The 27035-nt window shown below is 58.4% G+C and overlaps 1 protein-coding gene across 3 annotated transcripts; it reads right to left on the reverse strand.

Annotated features, from left to right (window-relative positions):
• Nucleotides 1–22: 22 nt before the first annotated feature.
• On the reverse strand, nt 23–24131 carry ASIC4 (acid sensing ion channel subunit family member 4). Of its 3 annotated transcripts, XM_066280118.1 has the most exons (11): nt 23081–23858; nt 8230–8286; nt 7943–8087; nt 7718–7845; nt 7372–7534; nt 6819–6875; nt 3359–3512; nt 1780–1871; nt 1624–1703; nt 1195–1299; nt 23–949 (listed from the first exon to the last, which is right to left on the reverse strand). In XM_066280118.1, exons 1-11 carry the CDS (start codon nt 23660–23662, stop codon nt 836–838), a joined length of 1677 nt encoding a protein of 558 aa, XP_066136215.1. In that variant the 5' UTR covers nt 23663–23858; the 3' UTR covers nt 23–835. The 3 variants fall into 3 exon arrangements, with proteins under 3 accessions (XP_066136215.1, XP_066136216.1, XP_066136214.1); XM_066280119.1 differs by lacking the exon at nt 8230–8286; XM_066280117.1 differs by lacking the exons at nt 6819–6875; nt 8230–8286 and having other exon boundaries at nt 23081–24131.
• Between the last annotated feature and the right edge of the window lie 2904 nt (nt 24132–27035).

A 27035-nucleotide genomic window follows, 5' to 3' on the forward strand; every position in this document is an offset into this window, starting at 1 on the left:
TCTCCCAGTCCTGGCTGGGCCTCGATTTCCTTTTCCCAGGGGCCAAGTCCTGCATATGCCCAGCCCCACCCAGCTCCCAGCTTGGTCGCACGTACACACAGAGAATTCTTTATGCCTCTTTATTTCTAATTTTGTCAGTGCTTTATAAAACCAGACTGGAGGCAGAGGCCTGAGAAGATTCTCTTCCCCACCCCCAAACTCAGCCAGGGTCTGAAGGGTCAGCCTGTTCTCTGCAGAGGGGGCTCTGGGCGTGGGGACGGGGCAGGGGAGTCGGGAGCTGAGCCAGCCCGGCCGGGCAACCGTCCCCCCTGCCAAGTGAGGAGCTGGGCCTGGAGCGGGGCAGGAAGGAGGAGAAGCCCAGTGGCCCCAACTCCTGGGAGCGCACCCTCTCCCGCTGACACTGGGGTTGGGACCCTGGCTGTCCCTGACTCACCCACCCCCATAGCCCCACCCGCCTTCTGTACCCACACCCCCACCCTGTCCTCCCTAAATATATACAAATGTACAGAGGATTCCACTCCTGCTGGGGTGGCCACTTCCTCCACTCCCCTCTCTTCTCTCCTCCCTGGGGGCCCATGGCCAGCTCCCCAGCCCTCCCTGGGAACTAGCCTCAGCATATGAGGGGTGGGGGCGTGGACAAGAAGGACCCTTGTGTGAAGCAGCTGGTGCCAGGTTGGTGAGAACAGGAACTGAGTTTCTGTCTTCCCAGTGAGCACTACCCTCCCTCTCGGCCTGGGACTGCCCCCAGGCCTCTGTCCCAGGAGCAGGAGGGAACTATGTCGGTGATCTAGGGAGGGCTCCCAGACTCCTGGGTCCTTTCAGACACAGCACCATCCTAGCAAGCAAAGTCTTCGAAGAGGCTTCCTGGGGGGCCGTGTGGGTGGTGGTGGTTTGGGAGCAGGTTGCCGGCACCCCCGCCGTCAGACTTGCTCCGGCCTGGACAGGGACTCTGCAAGGTGAAGGACAGGAGCTCACACCACGCCCCACGCCTCACACAGCCCGCCTCTCCTGTCCCCAGGGGCCTGGACAGGGACTCTGCAAGGGGAAGGAGAGGGGCTCACACCACGCCCCACGCCTCACACAGCCCGCCTCTCCTGTCCCCAGAGGCCGCTGCTGGTGCAGAGGTCACGGGGCGTGGGGGTTCCTCGGGACCGGGAGGAGGGCCCCTGCAGACTCCGCGGGGCTCGGCCTCACCTGCTCCCTCAGCTCCTGCAGCCCTAAGGTGGAGATGCCCCCCGTGGAGGTCCGCAGGGGTGTCTGGGGACGCCGCCGCGCCCGCTTCAGTCGGTCCCAGGACACCTTGGGTTCAAGGTAGGGGGATAGCTGTGGGCTCAGGAAATGTGGCGGAAGAGGACAGACCATCCAGGCCCGTCTTACAGAACTGGCTGTCCAGCAAACCCCTACTAGGGCTCCCTGGTCCTCTTCCCCCATCCCTTTCTCCTGACTTCTCAGTACCCTCAGGCCTTCCAGGCCTTCAGGGGGCCCTGGCAAAAAAACCCAGAGCTTGACTTCCCAGCCAGACCACCTCCACCAGGAAGCCCACTCTGCCCCTCTGCTTTTCCCACAGCCCCCGCCCCCATCCTTCTCTCTCTGTGGGTGGCCCCTGACAGGCCCCTTCCTTGCCTCATAGAGGTAGTCCAGGATCTCCAGCAGCGTGAGGATGCTGGCCCCAATGAACAGGCCCATCTGTCCCCCGAGGTCTCCTGAGAAGCATGAAAGCAGGGTCAGAGGGAGCAGGCCCCGCTGACCCATGACCACGGAATCTGGTCCAGCTCTCACCCAGCAGGGCTGACAAGCCATAGGCTGCTCGCTGCTCCATGGTCTCAGAGGTCAGGGCTTCAAAAAAGACATCTAGGACCAGGAAGTTCTCCCTGCGGAGACAGGAAGGAGGGTGTCCATGTGGGACCACATTCCCAAGGAGGTGGCTGACAGGGACATACCAGGTCCAGCAGATGCTAATCTGAGACCCCCTGGGTAGGGAAGCAGATGACCCCTCAGACTACCAAAGGCTGTGAGGGGAGACAATGCCAGTTGCCTGTTAGCCTCACTTTGAGAATTAGCAAAAGGTCTGAGAGAGCAAAAAAGTCTGGGCCTGCAGATTTCCGCCTATCTTCTCTAAAGCAGCAAATAGTGTTCATGTTACCTCATCCCTATATCCCTCTAGAACCTTCAGTGGCTCCCTATTACCCGGCAGTCCACTCCAAATTTTTCTTCTAGACTTCCAAGACTCCCCATGATCTGTTGCACTGGGCCTTTTTAGCTACGCTGCTTTCTTATCTGTTCCGCCTCCTCCTCCTCATCTTCATATCATCCCATAGGTTCTGTAACTGGGATGCCTCCCCTCTCTCCCTCTGTCTCACAGACCCGAAGTCCTCAGAGATCCAGCTCACACCTACCCTGCTTCCCTACCCATGCCCATTCATCTCTCCATGTGTGAGCCCATCATACATGGGCTCATCTACAAATTGTGGCATGGGTTTTGTGTTGTAATCATCATTGTCCCCACAGGACCCAGCACTGGGCCTGGCACCCAGAGGATGCTCGGCGTTTGTAGGCTGGCTGCAGGGTCCCAGCCCCGGTGCTCAGTGTGCCTACCCCTGCAGGCCACCTCATTCTTTCCCAGCCCTTCAGCTTCTCTCCCTCAGCACAGCACTGACTCGGCATGCGTCTAACCCCAGGGTGCCCAGGGAGAAAGACACATAAACAGAGGGCTTAAAACAAGGGGTACGTGCGATGACAGAGATAGGTACAGGGTGCTGTGGGGGCTCCAATGAAAGGCATTTGGCCTGACCAGACGGTGGCACAGTGGATGGAACATTGGACTGGGATGTAGAGGACCCAGGTTCGAAACTCCGAGGTCACCAGCTTGGGCACAGGCTCATTTGGCTTGAGCGGGGGCTCACCAGCTTGAGCCCAAAAGTCGCTGGCTTGAAGCCCAAGGTTGCTGGCTTGAGCAAAGGACCACTCGCTCTGCTGTAAACCCCCTCCCTCCCGTCAAGGCACATATGAGAAAGCAATCAATGAACAACTAAGGTGCTGCAACGAAGAATTGATGCTTCTCATCTCTCTCCCTGTCTGCCTGTTCCTATCTGTCCCAAAAAAGGGCATTTGGACCAACAACTGGATCAACAAGGGCTTTCCTGAAGGTGGGGACAAAGGATGCGACTGAGAGGATGGGTAGGGGCTAGTTAGAAGAAAAGGACTGTGAAAAGCATTCCTGGCAGAAGACTTGTTATTAACAAAGGTGCAGCCTACTTTCCATCTCCACCATGCACCTGGCCTCTTGAGGGTGGTCTCCAGCACATGTGCACGCACACGCGCGCACACACACACACACACACAATACACGCACACATACCGTATGTAGGTCTCATTGCGGTTGTACTTCCTGGCCAGGTACCGGGCCGAGCCCCTGTTGGGGATCCGGACCATGGAGATTTCCTTCCCGTAGCGGGTCAGGTTGCAGGGAGTAGGACAGAAACACGGGCCCTCGGAGCCCCCACCCATGGAGTCTGCAACACAGAGGCACCAACTGCAGTGGGGGGCGGGGCCGGAAGACCCTGAGGCCCACCAGCTGCAGAGGCTGGCCTAAGGCAGCCCGTCTGCAGTGAGGGCCTTGACTGGCCTGCCCTCGTATTGCCTAGAGGAGACTGGATTGGGGACAAGGTCCCTTCCTAGGCCAGCTTCAGACTACCCAAAGAAAATGGATGAAGGCAAAATTCCCTGGCACCCTACCACAGGCTTGTCCTTCTATCCCCCAGCTCCCTGGAACGGGCAGGTCCTCACAGCCCAGAGGTAGGGCACGGCCCACCCACCAGAGCCAATCAAACACAGGAGGCCTCAGCCACACCGGGGACTTGAAGAGGATGCCAGGATGAATGGGTAGATGGATGAGTGGATGGATGGACGAACAGAAAGATGGACAGACAGAAGAACAAGTGGGTGATCAGGATTTATATGCTCAGCATGCCTGGTTTTCTCTGTCTACCCCTTCAAATCCAACCTCCACGCTCCCCCACCTTTCTCCGGGCCCAGGAGGCTCTACCAAACGCATCACCTAGGCTCCCTGGTCCTCTGGCTTCGGGTTGGGTTTGCTAATTGGAGGCCCCAGCAGGGTTATAAAGCAAGGAGGGAAGAGACACCAGGTGTTTCTCTCCCCGAGTTCCTTACTGCCGGGCTGTAGTTGGCAGAAGCTTCATTCCTCCTCTTGTGCCCAGAGCTCCGGCTGGGGCCCAAGAGGCCCTCTCAGACAGCCACAGCCCACTTTCAGGGTTCCAGGAGGGCTCCTTCCCTGCACCCATCCAGGCCCTGGGGGCGCAAGGCCTCCCTGTTGCTGCTAGTTCTATGGAACCTCACCATCCCTGTGGTTCACGTATCCCGCCTCACACGCCTGTTCCTTCGCTAGCCACTCTTCAGTCACCCCTCTGAGGGCCGTCGTTGGTGTGCGGGACAGAGGCCTCGATGTGATTCTGCTGCCTCAGCATCTCAGACCCATCACACTGTCCTTCCCCGGCCCATCATTCATTACTGCAGCGCTCTTCTGACCGGGCACCTGCTTCTACTCTCACTACCCACCTATTCATTCCCCACATCTCATCAGAGTCACCTTCCTACAATCAGATAGTATTGTTGCTGTGCCTTAGCCATTGTTGGCTTCCCAGAGCCTCCTCCACCCCTGGCCTCCCCTCCCCCTCCCCCATTCTCTGCCCTCCAGCCACTCTGCTCTCTCAGTGCCCCAGACACGGGCTCTCTCTGGCCACAGGTCTTCAGCGTGTACTAGTCTTAGTGTCTAGAACATGTCCCCCCTTTCACCTGGGTGACTCTCATGCACCCTTCAAGTCTCAGCTAACCTGTCACTTCCTCTAGGATGCCTCTCTGCCTTCCCAGGTGGGGCTGCACACCCCTCCTGGAGGCCTTGTAGAACCCCCGGGTTCCCCTACCCACGCACTACCACACCGCGTCCCAGGGCCTAGCCACGGCCTTGTCTGGCAGGGAGCTCGCCCGGACCAGACCTCTGCTTTCCGCTCTCACCTCCGGCGCAGGCTGTGAGTGTCCGTGGAATGAATGAAGGAATGAGTGAAGGGCAGATCAGACAGGACCTACGGACAGATGGGGTCTGCCTTACCCACGCTGAGGGCCAGCAATGCAGTTTTCCTCACCCCAAGAAAGAAGTCCTTTCACTTCCCCAGAGAGGCAAGCTCATTTGTTAAACCAAGACAAGAAGCCTGGGTCCTCCGCAACCTCTTACCCTGCTGCCTCCACTTACCCAAATGTCCACACCTGCAAAGGTCCTCAGACCCCTGGAGCTGTGGGATAAGGCTCAACCCCCAGCCAAAACCCCTGGGAGAGACTGGGAGGAGGAGAGCCAAGACAGTGAGGAGGAGGTGGACAGAGAGGTGCAGAGGAGGAGGATGGACAGAGAGGTGCAGAGGACGAGGGTGAACAGAGAGGTGCAGAGGACGAGGGTGGACAGAGAGGTGCAGAGGAGGAGGATGGACAGAGGTGCAGAGGAGGAGGATGGACAGAAAGGTGCAGAGGAGGAGGTGGACAGAGAGGTGCAGAGGACGAGGGTGGACAGAGAGGTGCAGAGGAGGAGGTGGACAGAGAGGTGCAGAGGAGGAGGTGGACAGAGAGGTGCAGAGGAGGAGGTGGACAGAGGTGCAGAGGAGGAGGATGGACAGAGAGGTGCAGAGGAGGAGGATGGACAGAGGTGCAGAGGAGGAGGTGGACAGAGGTGCAGAGGAGGAGGGTGGACAGAGAGGTGCAGAGGAGGAGGATGGACAGAGGTGCAGAGGAGGAGGATGGACAGAGAGGTGCAGAGGACGAGGGTGGACAGAGAGGTGCAGAGGAGGAGGATGGACAGAGAGGTGCAGAGGAGGAGGTGGACAGAGAGGTGCAGAGGAGGAGGGTGGACAGAGAGGTGCAGAGGAGGAGGCGGACAGAGAGGTGCAGAGGAGGAGGGTGGACAGAGAGGTGCAGAGGAGGAGGGTGGACAGAGAGGTGCAGAGGAGGAGGGTGGACAGAGAGGTGCAGAGGAGGAGGATGGACAGAGAGGTGCAGAGGAGGAGGTGGACAGAGAGGTGCAGAGGAGGAGGTGGACAGAGAGGTGCAGAGGAGGAGGGTGGACAGAGAGGTGCAGAGGAGGAGGATGGACAGAGAGGTGCAGAGGAGGAGGTGGACAGAGAGGTGCAGAGGAGGAGGTGGACAGAGAGGTGCAGAGGAGGAGGTGGACAGAGAGGTGCAGAGGAGGAGGTGGACAGAGAGGTGCAGAGGAGGAGGTGGACAGAGAGGTGCAGAGGAGGAGGCGGACAGAGAGGTGCAGAGGAGGAGGGTGGACAGAGAGGTGCAGAGGAGGAGGCGGACAGAGAGGTGCAGAGGAGGAGGATGGACAGAGAGGTGCAGAGGAGGAGGTGGACAGAGAGGTGCAGAGGAGGAGGGTGGACAGAGAGGTGCAGAGGAGGAGGATGGACAGAGAGGTGCAGAGGAGGAGGGTGGACAGAGGTGCAGAGGAGGAGGGTGGACAGAGAGGTGCAGAGGAGGAGGATGGACAGAGAGGTGCAGAGGAGGAGGGTGGACAGAGAGGTGCAGAGGAGGAGGATGGACAGAGAGGTGCAGAGGAGGAGGTGGACAGAGAGGTGCAGAGGAGGAGGCGGACAGAGAGGTGCAGAGGAGGAGGGTGGACAGAGAGGTGCAGAGGAGGAGGGCGGACAGAGAGGTGCAGAGGAGGAGGCGGACAGAGAGGTGCAGAGGAGGAGGATGGACAGAGAGGTGCAGAGGAGGAGGATGGAGAGGCAGAAAAGGGAACAGGCAGCACGGACCCAGTGTGTGGTCGGCACACTCAATGTAGATATTTGGTGGGCAGATGGTCTCGTTGCCTGAAAGGAGAGAAGATTATTCCTGGAGTCTACGGTTCCATCGCCTCTCCCCCACCACATTCCCCAGTGTGGGCTCACTTGCACATGCCACACACACATGCTCAAGATGTGCATGCTGGTACACACACACGCAGGCATGAATGTATACATGCTCATGCATACAAGCATAAAATGTACACATGCATATGGACATACAAAAATATGCACGCACATTTATATGCATGTATTCAAGCCATGCACACAACCTCCACAAGTACAAGGTACAGATGTGCATGATCATGTGTGTGTGTGTAAACACATTATCATGCATGTGTGCATTCCATGTGCACATGTTAAAACATGCATAAAATCCCAAAGAGGTACACTCACATGGATAGAGACATGCACACATGTTGCACACATGCACCTGCTCAAGCACATGAGCAGTGCTCTGCCCCTGGAGGTTCCAGAGCCTGGCAGGATGGCATAGAGTGTTGGCAGGGAGGTGGGTGCCCACCTGGCATGTGCACCATCCGGCAGTGGCAGCGCTGAAGCACGGCCTCCTTCTCGCAGCGCAGCCGGCAGGCCGACACGCTGTAGGCCGAGTAGCCCTGAAGCTCGGGCTCCCCGAGCCCGCTCTCTGCCCGGCAGTTGCCCCAGGGCTGGGGCAGGTAGGTCAGCTGCAGAGGTGGGCACGATGGGGTCATGCCCAGGAGTCCTACCCAGCCTGCCCGTGCCCACAGCCCCAGCAAAGCCCATGGGTGGACTGGCAGGCTGTGCGGGAGGCAGGTCTGATCAGCACGCCCCTCTAAGGCCAGAGGCCCAGCCTCGTACCCAACCCCATGCCAGCTGGAGGTGTTCACCCGCTGTTCCTGGCAGGACACGAAGGTCTGGAAGCCTGGAGACACGCCAAAGCCCAGCTGGTGGATGTAGGGTGGCTCCTCCTGGCTGTGTATCTGCACTCGGATGCCAGCCTCGAAGGATGTCTCGTCTGCACAGCGGAGATGGGGACCTTTGGAGTGCCATCCCAGGCAGGCAGCCCAGGCCAGAGCCCCCAGGTTGGCCCTGCCCCTTGCCCGCCTGCATACTTGTCTCTCTCCAGATGGGCAGGTACTCCTCCTGCTGGATGTCCAGCATGATCTCCAGGCCACTGCCCATGCCCCCCGCCCGGCTGGGAAGGGAGTTCTGTGGGTCCGCGTTGAAAGTATAACACTTCCCATAGCGAGTATAGACCTGGGGCGGGGGAGGGGGGAGAGAAAAGAGAAGGGAGACAGAAGCAGGGACTGAGACCCCCCTTCAAACCCTGAGGGCTACCAGACCTACCCGGGCAGCCTCTTCCCATATCCAGCAACCAAGCTACAGCCCGGCCTCTCACCTGAGCTCCACCTTTTCTGCTGACATCATCGCTTTGACGATTAAAAGGCATCTCCACCTTAACAAATCAATAGCAGAACTCATATCTTCCCACATCCTGTGCCCCCACCATTTCCTCCTGAGTATAGGGCCCCACTGTCTACCAAACTTCTCAAGTCAGAGTCCTTGAACCCTCCCTCTCCCTGCCCAGCAGCTGTCCTAGGCAATTCTACTTCCGAAATCCATTCAGAACCCATCCACTTTCCATCCATAGTGTCTCCCCCTTCCACCCTCATCTCCCACCGGCCATGGCAGGGGCTCCTAACTGGCTTCCCCTCATCCATCCTCGCCTCTGCCTCCAGGCCATTCACACAGTAGCCAGAGTGTTCCTTCCCACCCAGTCACCTGCTGGCCGAATGTCCAGCAATGGCTTTCCGTTTCCTGCAGAATAAAGCCAGACTCCTTCCCTTGCCTGAAAGTCTCCACGTGCTGTGACCCTTGCCTACCTCTCCTGCCACTCCAGCCCCAGATCCCTGACAAATTCAAACTCACGGTGCACCTTCTTTCCTTGAACCTTTGTTCGTGCAGGTCCCTGTCCTGGAACGCCTCCCCCTCCCATTTTGGCATGGCTACCTGTTCATTTGTTAAACCTCAGCTCAAGAGTCCCTTCCTCGGAGGCACATTCACAGACCACACACACATTCACAGATTCAGCCTCCACCCACCAATCAACGTGTTTGTTGGTTTGCTCCAAGTACTGTACTTAACAAAACCTGAGACGACCTTGTTTATCTGTTTGTCTCCTCGTTCGGTGTCCATCTCTCCCTCACCAATAGAGTTTATACTGCACAGGAGCTATACTGCACAGGAGCAGTGATCTAGTCTGCTGTCCCCAGCACCGGGCCTATTTCACCTGGGAACGCAAAGGACACTAATACGTAGTTACTGCAGCGCTGAACGAAGCCCGTCTTCGAACTCCGCGGAGAGTTCTGCGGCACAGACACCAGATGGCGCCGGCGCCGCGGGGATGGAAGCCGAGGCTTCCGCCTGGGACGCAGCTGTGGTGGGGACTTGCGCAACAGCTGGGGTGGGGAGGAGGTTGAGGGAGAGGCGGATGCAAGTTGCCCCCTGCCAGGCTCACCCCACAGAGACAAGCCCCCGGGTCAAACCCATCACAGGCAGCACCTTCCCTGGGGCCCAGGGGTCGGCACATTCAATCACTCTCTCTTGCTCCCCCGCCCCCCTCCTTCGGAACATTTTTACACTGGTAAAATCTGCGAAGAAAGGCCTGAGGCATGTTAGGAAATTGATATCCTAACTGCCTAGCTTCAGTGGAAGGGTGTAGAGGAGAGGGGCTGGTTGAGGGCGGTGCGAGTGTGGAGTTCTAAGAACTGGGAGGGGCACCCTGTTGTGGGGCAAGGTTAGGTCTCCCGTCCTCACTAGGTTAATCGCCCCTCTGATCCTCCCTCTCACGCAGTTCTTCTATCACCCTAATACCCTGCCTCCGATTCCTGAAATGTAACAGGCACCCTGCTGTTTACAAAACACGGCAACATCTGTGCCCCGTTTCATCCACTCAGCAATCCTGATATCAGGTAGGTTGAATTAGCCAGATTATTACAGACAGGAAACTGCAGCTCAAGTGGTGAGATGACTTTCTCAAGGGTCACACAGCTAGTCCCTGCGAGAGCTGTAATTCATCTAGGTGCAGACACTACCCGTTCTTGGCAGGTGCCTGACCCGCAGAGGCTACACTACCCCAAGCCTCAGTCAGCTCGTTTCGGGCTCCGTTCTGCTGAAATGTGGCCCAACGCCCATCCCCTTTTCTCCTACCCCATCTTCCCTCCCACTCCACTCCTCTCTGCTCCCTCTGCACTTTTTCTTCTCGCTATCTTGCTGCCTCTCATTTCTTCACTTCCTCCCCGTCCCTCCCCGCCTCCTTCTGCACCCTCACCATCTTCTGGATTCCAATTCCTGACTGTCTGTGTCACCCTTGGCCAACTTCCCGCCGTGTGTCCATCCACAAGGCAGTAGTGGGCACCACTAACAGTCCATTCTCTCTGGCCCAGGCTAAGTGCTTAACATGCTCCTTTCCCACTGCATCCTCACAACCACCCTACATCCTACAAATGATGACACTGAGGCTCAGAGAGGTGAGCTGATCCTCCAAAGTCCCCAAGATCAGTGCGTCTCAAACTTCCACATGGCCATGGCGATGTGCACACAGTGCAGCTGGGCATCTTGTTCAATGTAGATTCTGGTTGTGTTACATGTATTGGAGGGTGGGGCAGGACTGAGATTCTGAATGTCTAACCATCTACTGGTTGCACTTTGAGTAGAAAGGCCCTAGATGAAGGGAAAAGAGTCCAACTAGACCCCCACTCTCACCAGAGAGAGGGGAGCTCAGGTGAGAGGCTGGGTGCAACATTTCTGGGTCCCCAGTGGTGTGGGAAAGGCAGAGGGAATATATAAGTATTTGCCCCAAATTTCAAAGCACCCCCCCCCCCTTTCCTGTTCCGGGCCAAGATGATGGAGTCAGCTTTTGCTGATGCAGCCAGTTTGGAGCACACGCTCCAGTGGAGAGGCTAAACAAGGCACGAGCGAGCGGCGCACTCGGGCCCCAGCATGCTGCACCACCTCAGCAGAGCCCTGCCTGCCGGCAACTCACGGGCCTTCCACAGCTCAGCCTCGTCCGTGGGACTCTGGACTGCCTGAGACCAGGAGGCCCCTTTGACCATCTCGGCATCCCCAGAGCTCAGTGCAGTTTGCAGAAGGGGGCATGAGGGGGAGGGAACAAGTGCAAAGTGAACACTAAGCATCCCCACTTTGTGCCAGGTCCTGTGCTGCGTGCCTTTGATCTGTTTTCTCCTTTGAGCCCCTAAGATAACCATGTAAGGTCAGACTCATTGCCTTCATTTAATGATGAGGAAACAGAGAGGGAAACCAACTTGGCTAAGGACTTACAGCAAGTAAATGAAAGCAGAGATTCAAACAAAACTGAACTTGATGCCAAAACAGAGTGCTTCTGTAACACCTAGTAGTGTTCAGTGAATGAATGATTCAAGCAGGTTCCTGACCCTGGGCGAGTTGCCGGCAGCCTCCTTACCTGATACCTCCAACATGTATACACAGACACGCTGCACGGCAGCAGGGCCAAGCCGATGGGGGGGGGGTGTCTTTGGCTCTAATGGCTTTGGAGCCTCAAGGTTGCTGTGCAGAGTGGGCATGACAAAAGGAGGTAGACGGGAGGACGCTAGGTCTGATGGGTGTACTCTGTGGGAAGTGGACAGGCCAGATTGGCAGGGCCAGGCCACCTGCACACCCGGGTCAGGCCCAACTGCTGGGCGAGCAGAACGTTGCTCTGGAGACAGTCCCTGGGCCAGGCTGGCAATAGCAGGTGGAGCCGCCAGCTCCTAAGTGGCAGAACATTTGTGGCAGCACAGCCCACAGCCTCTTCCATGGAGACGGCACGGCTGCTCGGCCACAGGGGCTCCTGGCTGTCCACTGCTCTCTCCCCATGGACCGGCCTGACCGGAGGGCATGTGCACACACAGGAGTTCAGAGTCCAGGGCTCAGCCACGGAAAGGGGCAGGTCCCGGGCTAGGATGCACCCCTTGGGTTGAGGGGCTATCACCACCAGCCCTCAACCTCGGGACCCTGCTCACGTCTCCCACCCCACCTCCTCCCGCAGTCTGGCCCTCCCTCTTCTCTGCCCTTCCCTGCTCTCTGCCTTAGTTCCCAGGTCCACCCTCCTGACTCTAGGCTGAGCACATGGCCTCCTAGTGCCCCTCTGGACCTAGGCTGGACAGCTGCTTCATGAGAATCTGTCTGTGCTGTATGCAGACCCTTGCACCCTTCTACCACCTTCCTTCTGGCCAGCCTCTGCCTGTCGCTATAGGACCACGTCCCCTTTGGTGTTAGCCTGGTCCTGCCCTGGGTGGGTCTGTCTCCCTAGCCTCTGTCCCCTGATCTCATCTATCCCTCAAGTCCCTCCTCCTGGCCTGTCTTTTCCTCAGCATCCAATCAATTATGCATCTGATCTCTGTTTCTCTGTCCCTTGCCTTCTGTTGTCCTGTCCATCCCCTGCCCTCTGCCTTTCCCTCCCGTTGGCCTCGCTACCCTGCCCCCTTCCTTTGCTGTCCACATCTCCATCTTGTTTGCTTTCCTCCTTTCCTCTCTGTCCCTTAGTCTGTCTGTCCCATCTCTGTCTCTGTTCTTCCTCTTAGACTTTTCCCTGGCCTGAGCCTGTCCCCACCCCCCAAGCCAGGGACCCCTCCCCCACGTGCTCCTCCCCGCCTTCACCTGCCCTTCCTCCAGGTCCACCCTAGATAATGATCAGGAGTGAGGACAAATCTGAGCGGTGGCTTTTCTCAGTCCCTTAGTTCCATCTGTCCACAGCTCCCATTTCCCCTGGCCGGCTGGCCTGCATTCTCTCTCGGCCTCCCCACCCCCTCATCCTTTCTGTAGTCCCAGAGCCCATGGGGTTAACAGGCAATTAGCAGGTCCAGGGCTCAAAGCTGCGAGGAGAGGGCCTGGCCTCCAGGAGATAAGAAGCCGCTTGGAGCAGCGGAGGCTGGGCTAATCCCTCAGCTAATCTGCAGCCTGCGCTTTATCTCCACTGCCTTTTGGGCACCCTACCTCTGCCAAGGCCCTGCCACCCCCCCCCCCCCCACTTTTTCAAGGCAGCTTGATTTCCCACCCCCAAATTCCATCAGCCCTCCTCTGCTGCAGTCCAGCCCCACGCCTGCCTCTCGGGCCCCTGGCTCATTGCCCCTTAGCCCCGCAGTGCCCCGGGGTCCAGTGGAACGGGGTGCATCTTCACACACCCTGGACTGTGACTAGCACCCCAGGGGCAGAGAGCTCCCGGCCCGGCCCAGTTTTACTTAGGGATGTCACAAGTGTCTAGGTTCGAAGTCTCCTCCTTCTCTGTCCTCACCAGGGGCAGAGGAAGGAAGATGGCACCAACTCAAAAAGCCTGCGGTGTCTGCGCTGGAGGAACTTGGAAGTCAGTCCAAACCCTCACTGCGCAAAGGCCAAACAAAGCCTGGAGATGGCAGGTGCATATCCAAGGGCACACACAGAAAAGGCGAGTTCAGAATGAGAACCTAGTCCTCCCACCCAGGGGCCCCAGGACTGTCCACCAACCTCAGTCCCCCCCAGGAGACCCTGGCCCCAGCTCCCGCCCCACCACAGACAGCCTGGCTAAGCTTGGTTAGTAAAGTGATTTATTGACTTCTCTGGACCTCAGTTTCCTCATCTGTCAAGTAAGAATAGAAATTCCTGTTTGATTTATTTCACAGGGTGGTTGTAAGTCTCAGAAGAGATAAAATATATGAAAGCCATTTGCAAAGTGAAATCATATACATAATGCCTCAATATTATGAATAAGAGTGCTATAGCGACCAATAAGAACCAAGCTAGGGCAGAGATCAACCATTGCATGTGGTGCCAGAAATAGATTCACATAAGCTCATAACATGGGGAAGGAGCACTTATTTTAAAGCCTGACAAAACAGGGTTCAAATCTGGGCTCTGCCACCAACCTTGGATAAATAACCTTGGGTGTGTGATTTAACCTCTCGGAGCCTTGGATTGCTCATCTGCAAAAGGGGAATGGCAATTCCTTCTCCTAAGGTTAGTCATAAGGATTAGAGATCTGTTCAGAATGATGCATAGTAGTTGCTCAAGAAACGGGGAGCCCGTTTGGGGAACGAAGCTTCCTGCCAAGGTGGTGCAGCCATTTTGACCTTGGACTCCCACCGAGCTCATTCTCCCAGGGCCTCGTGCACCTTGGGAAAGGCTCGTTCAGCAATTTGGGAAAGACAATGCTGTAGAGGACAGAGCTCTCTCTGCCAGCGCGAAGCCCCCAGGCTTGGAGATGGGGCTCTCCCACCAGAAGGGAAGCAGCCCAAGGTTCACATCTGGGCCCTGCCCTTGTCTGTGGGATTTGGACTCAGTCATTTAACTTCCTGAGTCCTCCATTTCTCATCTGTAAAATGGGAATGATAATAAGCACACTTCAGGGGTATTATAAAGAGAGAGACAATGTTTATAAATAAGAACCACAGCTAATATTTAGTGCTTACTCTATGCCAAGCACAGTCCTAAGAGCTTTATTAACTCCTTAATCCTCACAAAAACCCTGAATGACAGACAAAAAAGGAGGCCCAGAGACAGTAAGGAGCCTGCCAGGGTCATGTAATGTGGCTGAGCCGGGACTAGGCAGTCTGGTGTTGAAGCCTGTGCTCAGAGCCATTGGTAATGAGATACCCCTGGCATTGCACCAACAAACAGTAGACACTCAAGAAATGGTGTGTTTATTTGTCCAACGTGCTTTTTCTTTCTTTTTTTTTCTTTCTTTTTTTTTTTTTTTTTTTGTATTTTTCTGAAGCTAGAAACCGGGAGAGACAGTCAGACAGACTCCCGCATGCGCCCGACCGGGATCCACCCGGCACGCCCACCAGGGGGCGACGCTCTACCCACCAGGGGGCGATGCTCTGCCCTGACCAGAGCCACTCTAGCGCCTGGGGCAGAGGCCAAGGAGCCATCCCCAGCGCCCGGGCCATCTTTGCTCCAAGGGAGCCTTGGCTGCGGGAGGGGAAGAGAGAGACAGAGAGGAAGGAGGGGGAGGAGGGGGGGAGAAGCAAATGGGCGCTTCTCCTGTGGGCCCTGGCTGGGAATCGAACCCGGGACTTCTACAGGCCAGGCTGATGCTCTACCACTGAGCCAACAGGCCAGGGCCCAACGTGCTATTTCTTGAGCCTGGACAGCGTGTGGGCTCCGACCTTGGTGCTGGGGATGATTCAGAGAACAAAATAGTCTTTGCCCTGAAGGAGTTTCCTGTGACAGTCATTCAGTAAAAACGTGTTTATTGAGCACTTACATTCTGAACCAGGTGCAAAGCAGTGGGCAAGAAAACACAAAATGCACTGGTATACACAGATCATTAGTAAGTGTGTTTGGTGCTATGACAGGGGACTGTTGTCAATCCTCTGACTATGGAAAGGGGTTCAATTGGGTTGGAGCGTAAAGCTCCCCAGAGCAAGCCCGATTACCCACTGGGGAAGACTATGCCACAGTCAGGCAGAGGGAGAATACCCACTCCCCACGCAGGCCTGGCCCCCTCCCTTAGCACATGGCCAGCCCAGTCCTGAACCCTCCTGCCCACGGCACCCAGGGGCTTTTCAGGGCCACTTCCTCCCCGAGGTAGAAGTGCTGCGGGTCTAAGGAAATGGGAGCAGGGTTTGCTCAAATGTAAATGTGTGAGGAGTGGCGAAGGGAACTAGGAGCCCGGTCTCGGCCCTGCGACTTCAGGCTGAGCCAGCCGGAGCGGGAGCCGGGGAGAGCTTGGGGCCGCCGTGATGCCCGGCCAGCGCCGCGTTTCCACGGGAGAGGAGAGCGCGGGACCTCAGGTAAACAGCCAAACCCATTCCCAGGCTTAAACCCTAGAAAGTCAATTTTCCAGGCGGGAATATTTTTAATTTGTAACGAAGTCCTTCCTTGACGTTCCCGCCCTTCGATGCAAAGTTATGCGTTAAGAGTTTTGCTTACACAGTGGAACACACACCCACGGCCGTGCGGACAGGAGCCAAGAGAGAAGGTGGCGGTGCGGTGGCGGTGGCGGTGGGGGCGGTGGCAGCGGTGGTGGGTGGGTGCCGCTCCGGGCTCCATCGCCCCCCACCCCTGCACAGGCACCCTAGCGCCCAGGCCGGGCCCCCCGCGCCCAGGCGGCCGCACCCAGCGCCTCGCGCTCCTCTCCACCTCCTCCTCCCTCCCGCAGGGCAGGCATCCATCACGGCGCCGAGCGCCCTCCCTCCCGTCTCCTCCGGGCTCCTTCGCTCTCCTCCCTGGGTTTGCCTCATTTGCATTCCCGCGGCTCCCGGCTCCTCGGCAAAGTGACCTCCGCACACAGCGGCGCCAAAGGCTCCCACCGCCGAGGGAGCCACCGCCGCCCGCCCGGCCCGGGAGGGGCGAGGAGGGGGGCGCGAGCCTGGACGGCGGGACAGGGGCTCGGGGAGAGGGTGGCAGGGCAGGGTCCGGCGGGCGGGCTTGGGAGTGGCGGGAAAGGCTTGCTGCCGAGGGGCGCAGAGGGACTGGGGTGAGATTTGAACCCTCGACCTCGGGTCTCTGAGAGAGGCGGGAGTGGGACTTGAAGGGTAGGTAGCACCTGCCAGCGAAGCTGCACCCCAGAAGCGGAACCCCTGCTTGGAACCTGGGGTTCCCCGACACCCCGTTTCCTTCCTCCGCACCCCTACTGGGGAGGGGCCAGCAGCAGTACGGGGACAGTTGCCCAGGGGTCCCCAACCGTCCTGGGGGCGGCCCAGCCCCCGTCCCCGCTCCCCTGGGCGCCTAGCCGCCTCCCCTCCCCCCATTTGGTATTTACACCTTTCACACATTTGTAAGCTATTATCCTGTCCACGCTTAGTCACCGCTGAGCCAAGCGCCACGGATTTAGCTCCTTTAATCTTTCCTCCTAAATCAATCCTCCATTTCCCCTTAATCATCCCGTGGCTCCTCTCTGAACTCTCGCTGCTGCTGCAGCCCATGCCTGTCTCTCTGGAACGGCTCCCCCTCCGACCCAAACCGGGTGTCCCAAGGGCACGGGGAACACTTCGGGGTGGGGTGGGGAGGATTTCCAGCGCTGGCAGCCTCTGACCTGGGAGCCAGGGTAAGAAGTGTAGACACCCTCTACCCCTTCTGGGAAACACCCAGCACTCTGAACCCTCCTGTCTCCACCCTCTGGGTCTCTGTCCTCCTCCGCCTTCCCACCCCCATTCATCTTGGGATGGTACCAAGACCCTAAACCTACACCATGATTTGCAAATAATAAAATAAACCAGAAAACCACCGGCTGGCCTCTTGTCCACAGTCCTGGCTGTCCCACCCCAGATGCTTTAAGGAGATGGCATTGCCTGGAGAGCCTGGTAGGGTAGGGAAGCACTGATAACTCACCAGCCTGAGGCTGCCCTCTCCCCACCCCCCAGGGTGGCTGTCCATCTCTCCTTAACCACCCTCAGTCTGCACCCAGCATTCACTACCTCCACTGGTCCAGGGGTCGCACTCAAGGCGAGCACCCCTGAGGTTCTGATGCTCCCTGTACTGCTCCTACCTCCCTGCCTCCCACTACTGAGCCTTTCTGCCCCCAGCCTGGGCCGAGTAGAGGCAACCCCGCCACCAGCCACAAGAGGGAGCAGATTCCCCCGGGAAGCAGAGGGGCAGGGTTGGGAGTCCGGAAAATAGCACCCGTAGGGGAGGAGGGACGGGAGGGGACGTGGGGGCCATTTCTTCAAATGCTAATCAGCATCTTCCGGCAGTGCCAGGAGAAGCTGAGCTGATAATGAGCCCAGCTCGGGGCTGATTCCTGATTAATGAAGAGGCCACAGGACTGCTGAGTGGGGCCGGGAGGGGCATGTCCCTCGTGGCCCTCCCCACTGCCCTTGCAGACCAGCCCTCTGTAACAGTAACAGCCCCTGACCTTGGCTGCTCTACCACCACTGAAGTCCCCCTCTGCCAACTCCACCGGCCAAGGGAAGCAGCCAGACTGAGAGCGCCCCCTCTAGGAGGGCCCAAGGAGCAGCAGCCAGTGACTAGGTGGAAGATGAGGGCTGGTACACTGGATTTCTGACATCTGAGTTGTAGGTAGGCCTCGGGGGAGGATTATTTTTTAATCAGGAAAAATTTTATTAGAATAATCAAGGCTCAGGGCTTCTCTGAACAAATTGGAAGACCACCCCCCGCCTCCACCCCTGCCAACACTGGGTGTCCCTGACCATACATTGGACAACAGTTAGCTGGGGCAGCTCCCTTTAAGGATAAGAGACTTTTCAGTTCTCCTCAGACCCCACCCTTCCCAAGGCAGGACCACCCCCAAACTAGATGTTGAATTGTGTTCTCAAGTGTCATGCCTCAGGAGAAAACGGTACCAAAGGGGACAGAGGGCTGGACAGAGGGTGGGGATCAGAGGTAAGCTCAGCTATCTGGTAGTAAGAGCCCCAGACCAACCTCAGTGGATACACCAGCCCTTGCAGAGCAAAGAGGCCAGGGGCAGTCCTCAGGCCTCGGGGCCAGTGGAAAAGGTATGGAGTTGGGATGTGTGTGAAGCAGCCCCTCCCATGACCAAAGACAGAGGGCAGCGACTGTCAATATTGGCCTGACCACACCAGGGAAAGGAACAGACTGAGGAGGCAGCTTGGAGAGAAGGCAAGGGTCTGCTAAGGGGCCTTGAATTGGGGGCGGGGAGAGCCAGAGAGTGACAGAGGGCTTGCATGTTGCTCCCCTTGCCTCAGAGCTGTCCTGGTGGCAGGTGGGGTGGAGCTGGGAGAGGAGGGAGGAGGACAGGGAGGGGGACTGCCCAGCTGGAAGAGGCCTTGTCTAATTGTGCCTGATTAGTAGAGAGGAAGAGAACAGGGCGAGTGATTAATAGTCGTGGCAGTCACCAGCATGTGCAGAAGGAGGGTTGGAAGGGGGAGGGAATCAAAGCCCAGAGAGAATGGAGACAGTGAAGTGCCTACAGGTCCCTGGTCACCCGCCCCTCCAGGGGCTGCCTGGAACCCGGAGGCCTTCACAAGGAGGGGCAGGGTCCTGTCCAGGTATCCTCCAGGATTCTCCATCTCCTCTGTGCCTCAATTTTTCAGACAATAGAATGGAAGAGAAAAGACCAAGGTCATGTCCCACACCTGGGAAAAAAGGTGTATTGCTTATGTGGCACTTTCAGACACCTCGATGTCCCCAGACACAGGCCCTGTCCTCAACTCAACCTGGGGCCTCAGCCCAGAGATTAGATGCAGGGCTCCCAATCACAGCCCACAGCTGTCACCTCATAGTCTTTGATACCGGTTGGAGTTCCTCACCCCGCCCAACCTGACAGTCTGTGAACCTCGTTCCTAGACCAGAGCTACACTCCAATTCAGCAGCCACTAGCCATTTGAATTGAACATTCATTTTCTCTGTCACACTAATCGCATTTCAGATGCTCAATGGCCAGGGTGGCTAGTGACCTCCACGTGGGGCAGTGCAGATACAGAACATTTCCGTCATCCCCAAATGTCCTGTGGGTTTTATGATCTCACGTGTGTGCTCACAACTCCTCCGCCTATGCACGTGTGCATGGATTTTTGGAAGGGCTGGATAGCATGGGAATGCTATAATAGGGGAGGGGGAGAGTGTGGGCCTGAGGGTCTAGAAAGGGGGATGGTTAGGTGATAGAGTATCGAAGATGCCATTGTATGGGTCAGAAACCAGCACGTGGTCCGGGAACAGTCAGGTTAAAGAGCCAGGAGTTGGGGTGGTAGCATTTTAACAGCTGACAGACACTTCTGGCGTGCACTGTATGTATGTGCCAGGCAGTGTGCTAAGCCACCTCTTTAACCTCACAATCACCCATGCTTTTTAGGGTCCGATATTCCATTTAGTGACTACAGGAACTGATGTTCATGAAAGCTTTTTAACTCCTCCAAGGGCACAGGGCTTAAAGCGTAGAGCCAAGGTTCGAATCCACATGGTCTGGCTCCGGAGCCCACACACTTGAGTGCCGTACCGTACAGTCCCCAGCTGAGAGGGGATGCTGAATTTTAGAGTCATCCTTACGTTTTACTGCTAAAGAAATGAAGCCTAGGAAGAAAGATTTCTGCCTTCTAGTCAGTGGGCAGGCTGAGAGCAAGGCGCAGTGGGGAGAGTCCAGACGGGGCTTGGAGCATTGGGATGGGGGAACAGACGGTGGAAGGAATCGGGGAGGAAGGGGCAAATATATAGGCAGTGGCGAAATAAGGAGGAGGAGATGGGAGTGGGTTGGGGGGAGACTGAATAAGGAGGGGGAAGGGAAACAGGAGGAGAGCTGGGTGGGCTAGGTGGAGGGGGCACGGTTAAAGAGGCAAGAGCCTCTCCCAGAAGCCAACGCCTCTCCCCTCCACTCTCTCCTCTCCACACCTCCCCCAGCCCAGCCTGGTTCATTCCTTAAACCTTCCCAGTTCTCTTCGGCCCAGAGTGGCCTCCCTCTCTGAACTAAGGCTCTTACTCACCATGTACCTAGTTTGACAATTAATCCTGCCACCTCATGACATTGCTGGGCTTGCATGGCTGGTTAACTCTTGCATGGTTGGTTAAGCTTCTGAATGGCCCTGTCCCCATTCCACCACAAGACTCTAGGCAGCTTGAGGACAGGGACCAGAGACTAGGGCTTCCCTTCTTTGTTCTCCCCTGCAGCACCTGGCAGGGGGCCTGGCACATGGTAGGTGCTCAGAATGCCATGTTGATTGATTGATTGATTGATTGGGAGTCAGTGAAGGAATATCAGAGCGTAGTAGGGGAAGAGCAATTGCAGTGGTAACAGAAGCAACAGTAGCAGCTTAGGGGACTGGGGGAGGGCCATTACCCAGAGTAGAAATAGGCTGGAAAATGTGACATTTATTAACTCGGATTCCGGAGGAAAGGTCACAGCAGAGTGGGGAGTAGAGAGGAGAAAACAGGAAAAGCGACAGAAAACACACAACAGCCCCTTACCCAAAGCCTGACTCTGCCACTGACTGTCTCACCACTCACACCCTGGCAGGTTTTCCACCAACTGGTCCCTGTGCCCATCTGCCCACTGTAGATCCCAAATCCTTATCCTGGCTCCATGTTCTCGCCACAGTGATAATGGACCTCATCTCCTCATCAGAGACCCCCGTCTTCGTCTCAATGCCCCTTCTCCCATCTGGCCGCAACAATGCACACCATCTCCCTGCTGCCGTAGATCACGGGCCCCCATCCGGCCTAGAACCCCAGACCCTGTGAATTTGCAGCAGTCTCAGCCCTCGAATGCCAGGACCAACAAAGAGTTACACTCGGGATTGGGGGGTTGAAGTGCAGGCAGAAGGGTACGGGGTCGAGACCGGGTGGGGGAGCAGGATCCAAAGGGGAATTCCTGGCCCTCGGTGCTTGCTTTGCCTGCTCCTCTGCCTCTCCCCCTCCTGCCACGGCCTCAGAGCGGAGATCCGCAAACTTGTACTGTCTTCTTCTCTCCAGCCTCACATATGGAAGGGCCTGTGGGAGACCCGCCTTTCTCCCGCTGGGGCATCCCCAGGATTCCGAGAGACTCGTCAGCCTCGACCAGGGCCTCTCCCCGTATCCTCTGGCCCCTGCTTTCTCCCTGCAGGCCAGGCAGGAAACCCCTGCCTCCCTCACCTTGCTTCCTCTTCTCTCCATCTCTTCCTCCCCTTTCCACCCACCCAACCCGGGCCCGGGACACACATTCCCACTCAGGGACACAAAGCCCCTATTGATTTCTGCCCCAACAGCACCTGCTAAGACTGGATTCTGTCCCCCCAACTCAGAGGGGTGAGGATGTCACATAGAAGAGCTTTATGAATCCAAAAGTCCACATTCATAGCACAGCCACCTCTTTTGGGGGACTCTCGCGGCCCTGGCTTTGGGAGCAGTGATTTTTTTTTCTAAAAGAGGGGGTTTGTAGTTGGATGACAGGTCAGTGCCCCCGACTCCTCCCAGCACAAACCTCTCCTCCCTCTGTCTCTTCCTCCATTTCTATCCAATCCCCCCCACCCACCCAATGGCAGGAGGACTCAGAGGTGGCAGGCAGGGTGGGAGCCGGGCACCCAGAGAGAACACGTTTCCTGGTGATACTGAGGCAATGAGTGAGTAAGAACCTGGATAGGGCTGGCTGGGCATGAGAAGGCAAGGTCCCCCATCTCTGGGGCTGGCCCAGGAGACTGGGCCGGAGTGGGCACCATGTTGACAACATGTATGTGCATATGTGTCTAGGCAGTGGTGACATGCATGAAAACACACACGTACACAATGCTGGGAGTAAACTGGACAGGGACAGGCATCTCCAGCACCAGGAATGACAGATACTCCGTGATTGGGTGAATGGAGCACTGACAGACAGACAGCACACGAGACACACACCCCCCCACACACACACATTGTGAGAGATGGCGGCAGCGGTTCCGACAGGGGGAGCAGGGGTTGAGATAGATGGGGGGTGTCACAAGAGGGCATGACCCTGTCCCTGGCAGCTCAGAGCCGGGCTGTGGCACGGAGATGAGTAGCTATCTGGATGTGTGGGTGTGCAGGTGTGCATGTGAGTATAGGGGCAGGGACCCAGAGTATGTGTGACAGGAAGTGTGCAGGAAACTGTCCTGGGGCCATAGAGGTGCGTGTGTGCGTGTGTGTGTGTGGTACGTGTGCTGGGCAGCAGTGAGGGTGAGCCGTGTACATAGAATGAATGAGTGATTCTCAGTGTCAGAGCCAAAGCTGAGCAAGGGAGCAGCAGGAATCAGGAAACAGAGGGAGGGACCGGAGAGCGGGAGAAGCCAGAGGGCCGCATGAAAGAGGGATGTGTAAGGGAGCCTGTGAAAGGGGGTGTGTGTGAGACGCAGAGACCGCAGAGACACTGGCACCCAGTGTCCACGAAGACCATCTCTATCCAGCCTGCCGCTCCGGCCAGGCCCCCGGAGGCAGTCTGGGTCTCTCCCATGCTGGAGCCCCCCAAACACCCTCTCCCCATCACCCTCCTTCGATGAAGAGAAGAACCCAGTAGCCACGGAGGAAAAGCGGGGTCAGTTGGTCTAGCCTTGGCATGGTGCATGGCCTTGGCTTCCCTGCGAGCTGACCAGCTTTGGGGCCCCTGGCCCACCCCAGGACCCCGGCCCCAGACCTGGGCACCCCGGCTGCAGCAGAACCAAGAGGAGGAGCAGCGGCGGTGCCAGGGTAAGCCCCTGTGGAGCCGGAGGGAAGCTCCAGGCTGACGGGAGACCCGAGGCCAGCCTCTGGTGGCAGAAGAGGGAAACCCTGCCGAGAACGCCCCCACGCGCCACCACCACCCTCCGCCGGCCTCCAGCCACCCCGGGCCGGGCGGGCCAGTTGGCAGGACTCACCACGGAGAAGTTGCTGGCGGAGCAGTGATGCCCACTGAAGTTGCAGCTCTTGAGCATGTCGGCCAGCTGGTGGCCAGTGCGGTTGAGGATGTCCACCATGTCGGGCTCCGGGTAGCGCAGGCCGGCCGCACGGTGCCCGTCCCGGTCCTTGGGGGGCAGCCCGGTCAGGTTGGCCAGGTGGAAGATGTCAGCGTCGCTGAGTGCCGAATGCCGGAAGCGGTTGATGTTGCAGAGGGTGACAGCCGGGAAGCCCGCCACCGGGGCTGGGGCGGCAGGGTCCATGGCCACCAGGTGAGGCCAGGTCAGGTAGCCCCGGGCCAGGCCTGCCGCCTGGTACAGGAAGGCGGCCAGTGAGGTGAGTAGAGCCAGTGTCCACAGGGTTCTACGGAGTCCGTGGGGGCCTGGGCCACAGGCCCGGCCCAGCCCGTGCAGGGTGCTCGTGCTGGCAAAGGCGGCCAGGTCCCGGGGCGCTGCCGCCCCCCGCGCGGCCCCCAGGAGGCTCTGCTCATCCCCTGCCTCCTTCTCCTTGGGTTTCGCATCCTCCTCTGCAAATTTGATTTTGCACACAATCTCGATCGGCATCTGTCCCCGGCTGCTGGGACTGGCCAGAGCTCCCTGCCCCTGTCCCTCCCTGGCCAGCAGCCCCCAGTGCCCTCCGGAGTGGCGGTGGTGGCAGCAGCTGCTCTTCTAAACTCGGGGCAAGCTGGAGGAGGATGGGGACAGGGTGGGGGCCCGAGGTGGAGGAGTCACTCCCACTCCCAGCAGCTCCGCAGCCCTGGTGCTGCCTCTGCCGCCGCTGCCTCTGCCGCCGCTTGTCTCTCTCCTCGATCGTCTCCTTGTGGCTTCCCTTATCAGCACCAGCACAGCTGTCAGCCCCTGCGTGTGTCCCTGCGAGCAAGCGAGTGAGCTGCTCCGCCACGCCGCGCAGCCCCAGCCGCTCCGCTCAGCATGTGCTCGGGAGCCCACCCCGTGCTTAATAATTCAGGACATGTCAACAGCGTTTCACCGGCGGTGTGGGGCAGCAGGAGCCAGGCCAGAGGAGGGGGCAGCCCCCAGCCCAAGACAGGGGTCCCTGGTCTCTGCCTGAGACCTCATCTAGCTGCCCCCCAAACTCTTGCTATCCCTTAGCCACTCCTGGGGTCCTCAGATGGCCCCACTCCCAGGCCACCCCGGGGAGAGTGCTATACCCAGAGTCTTCAGCTCATTCAGCCACTTTTCTGGACCACATCCCAGGAGGGGTCAGCGGACTCCGTCTCCCAGCTCCTGTCCTCCCTGACTCCTGACTCCATCACCCAGCCACCGCCTGACCCCACTACCCCTTGCAGAGCGGCTTCCACAAACTCCATAGGAGAGCCACTTGTTTGAATGGGGGTGGGCAGAGGATGGCAGGAGAGACAGACAAGGGGACGACAGTGAGGCCACCCAGATCCTTGGCCTCCTCAGAGCTTTGCCTCTGACCTCCACACCTATCATCCCTGCCCGCTCTGGGGCACTGGCCGCCCCCACTCCATTGTGCCCCACCCCCCAGGTTCAGTCGCTCCTATGTCTGGGACAGAGGGGCCCCTGGCTGACTTGTATGGTGGCCACTTTGTTTGCCCAGATGTTCCCCAAATATCCAGCCACACCAGGATGGGGTTGGGGGGATACTGTCAGGTAAACAGGTCAGGGAGCAGAGAGGCGAAATGGGGAGACTGGAGGGAGGAGAAATGTGCAGGGCTTAAATGGCAGGGACTGTAATCCTAAAGAAACAGGTACAGAGGTGTCCCCGGGCAGAGCGGGACAGGGGAGTCCGGGGCGCCTGCTGTCCTGTGGGGGGGAGGCGGCGTGTGGGCTGTGTTCGCAGGCAGGGACAACCGTGTGGGCAGGCCAGGAGGAGAAGCCTCGGTGCCCCCAGGGGGGGGTCACAGCAAGCAGCTTGAGATCTGGGGGGCCCTGTGAAAGCATGAGCCCTCCTGGGGGAGGAGGCACTTGTCCCCTAGAGGAAACGGGGGGCCTGATTAATCGGGGCGCTAATGAGCAGCAGGGAGAGGAAGCTCAGAGGGGCGGGGGAGGCGGCTCCATCGATCCGAGCCGCGGAACCAGCAGCTGAAAAAAAAGTGAGAAGGGAATCGATCTGAGGGAAACTGCAGCTGCTGGGGATTAGAGCCCGAGGCCCACCCTCTGCCCGGTGGTCACCCCTCCCCTGTGGGTCGCAGCCCCGCCTGGTCCCGGAGGAGGAGCCCAGGGACGGCTCCCTGGGGGACAGGGGCAGGGACACTCTGCCTTCCCGTGGCTGCAAGGCCAGGTCAGCCTCTTCCGTCTTCGTCTCCATCTTCGTGGGTCACCCCAGCATGGATCCCCCTGCCACGCACACAAACATCCCTGGTTATGTATGGCACCCTGCTGGGATTGTCCCCAACCTCTCATCACAGTAGCTTCCTCAGGGGCCCCAGGGCTGGGCTTCCCACCAGCCAGCTCCCCCCACGCTGGGGGAGGCAAGACCCCTGGGCCAGGGGAGCATCTGGGGCAGGGTCCCAAACAGGAAAGTGGGGTTGGCGCTGGAAGCAGCTGCTGGATTAGCACTTGAGAGTCTCCGAGTGACCACAGACTGTCCGTCTCTCTGGGCCCCCCTGTCCAAGCAGCCCCCTCCCACGCTTTCCCCTCCCGGCTAGACTTTCTGTCTAGACCCTCCCAACACCTCCTCCCCCACCTCCTGGTCCTCCACAGCCTCTCTCTTCCCCTTTCTCCTAGTATTGATTTTTCTTTACTGGATTTTTTTTTAAAGGTGATTTAATTGCTTATTTAAGGTTACTTCAGTCTGGGGCTCAGCCAAGAAAGCGGGGAGCCGTCCCCCAAGCTTTCCCCAGCACTCACTGCCGCCCTGGACTCGGTGCGCATCCCTAACTCGCCCGGCCATCCGTTGGGATCACTGGGTCTTAGTCTCCTCAGCACACTGGCCTCCATCATGAGCCAAAAGCACACCCTCTTTCTTCCTGGGGGGAATGAAGTTGGGTGGCAACCTGTGTGTGTGTGTGTGTGTGTGTGTGTGTGTGTGTGTGTGTGTGTGTGTAGCTCCAAGCCACTGGGAAGCAGAAGGGCGTGCACCCCCCCACTGCCCCACAGAGTTGTCTCCCATTGCCCCCAAGTCCCCATCATCCAGACTCCCAGGAATCTCAGTGGGAGGCCCACCCCCAGCATCCTTTCAGCACAGCCTCTGGTCTCTGTCCCCCTCGGCATCTCCTGTTTCCCCCCTGGCTCTCCACACCCTCTTTCCCTCCGGCCCCCGTCCTTCCTCCTCTCCCTCTCCCCGCTTCCCTGCCCGCATCTCTCTCTGCCCGGCTGCAGTTGGGTGATAATCTCCCTCATTTAGCCTCCTGGCTGCTTCCCCGGCTCATTGCCCAGCTGGTCCCTGGGGCCCGGCCCAGCTTCTTCCCCACCCCCACCCTCAGCCCAGCGCCCAAGCTCTCCCACCCCCTCCCTGCTTCCCCCACCCACTCCCAGGGGACCGGCTGCCCCCTGCACTGAGCGTCAGGGCCCGGTGTTTGCCGGCCTGGACCCGAGCTGGGTGTCATCAGATGGGAAGGGCTGTCAGGGCCTCGAGTTGGAAGTGTCCGTACCCAGTATAGGGGCCACGGGGTGGCAGGGATGGCTGCAGGGTCAGGCCGTGAAGTCCTCTGCCTCCACTTGTCCCCATTCCCCAGATTTGTCCCCAGCCCAGTTCTCTACCTGCCCACCCCCCAGGGGATGAACCGGCTTCCTGACTGAGAAAGAGAATGGTGGATGGACTGGGAGGAGAGAACACAGCGGCATCCGTGCAGCTTGACAAGGCGACGCCTGGGAGCAGGGAGAGAGGGGCGAGGAAGGTGACAGGGAGGACAGGAGGTTTTATTTGGACTAAATGCCCCAAAGGCACACCAGGAGACCTCCCAAGATGCAGCCTGGGGGCCCCAGGGGTGCCTCCCGGCCCTCCTCCCAG

Source organism: Saccopteryx bilineata, chromosome 5 (genome assembly GCF_036850765.1).
Source record: "Saccopteryx bilineata isolate mSacBil1 chromosome 5, mSacBil1_pri_phased_curated, whole genome shotgun sequence".
Lineage (NCBI taxonomy): Eukaryota > Metazoa > Chordata > Mammalia > Chiroptera > Emballonuridae > Saccopteryx > Saccopteryx bilineata.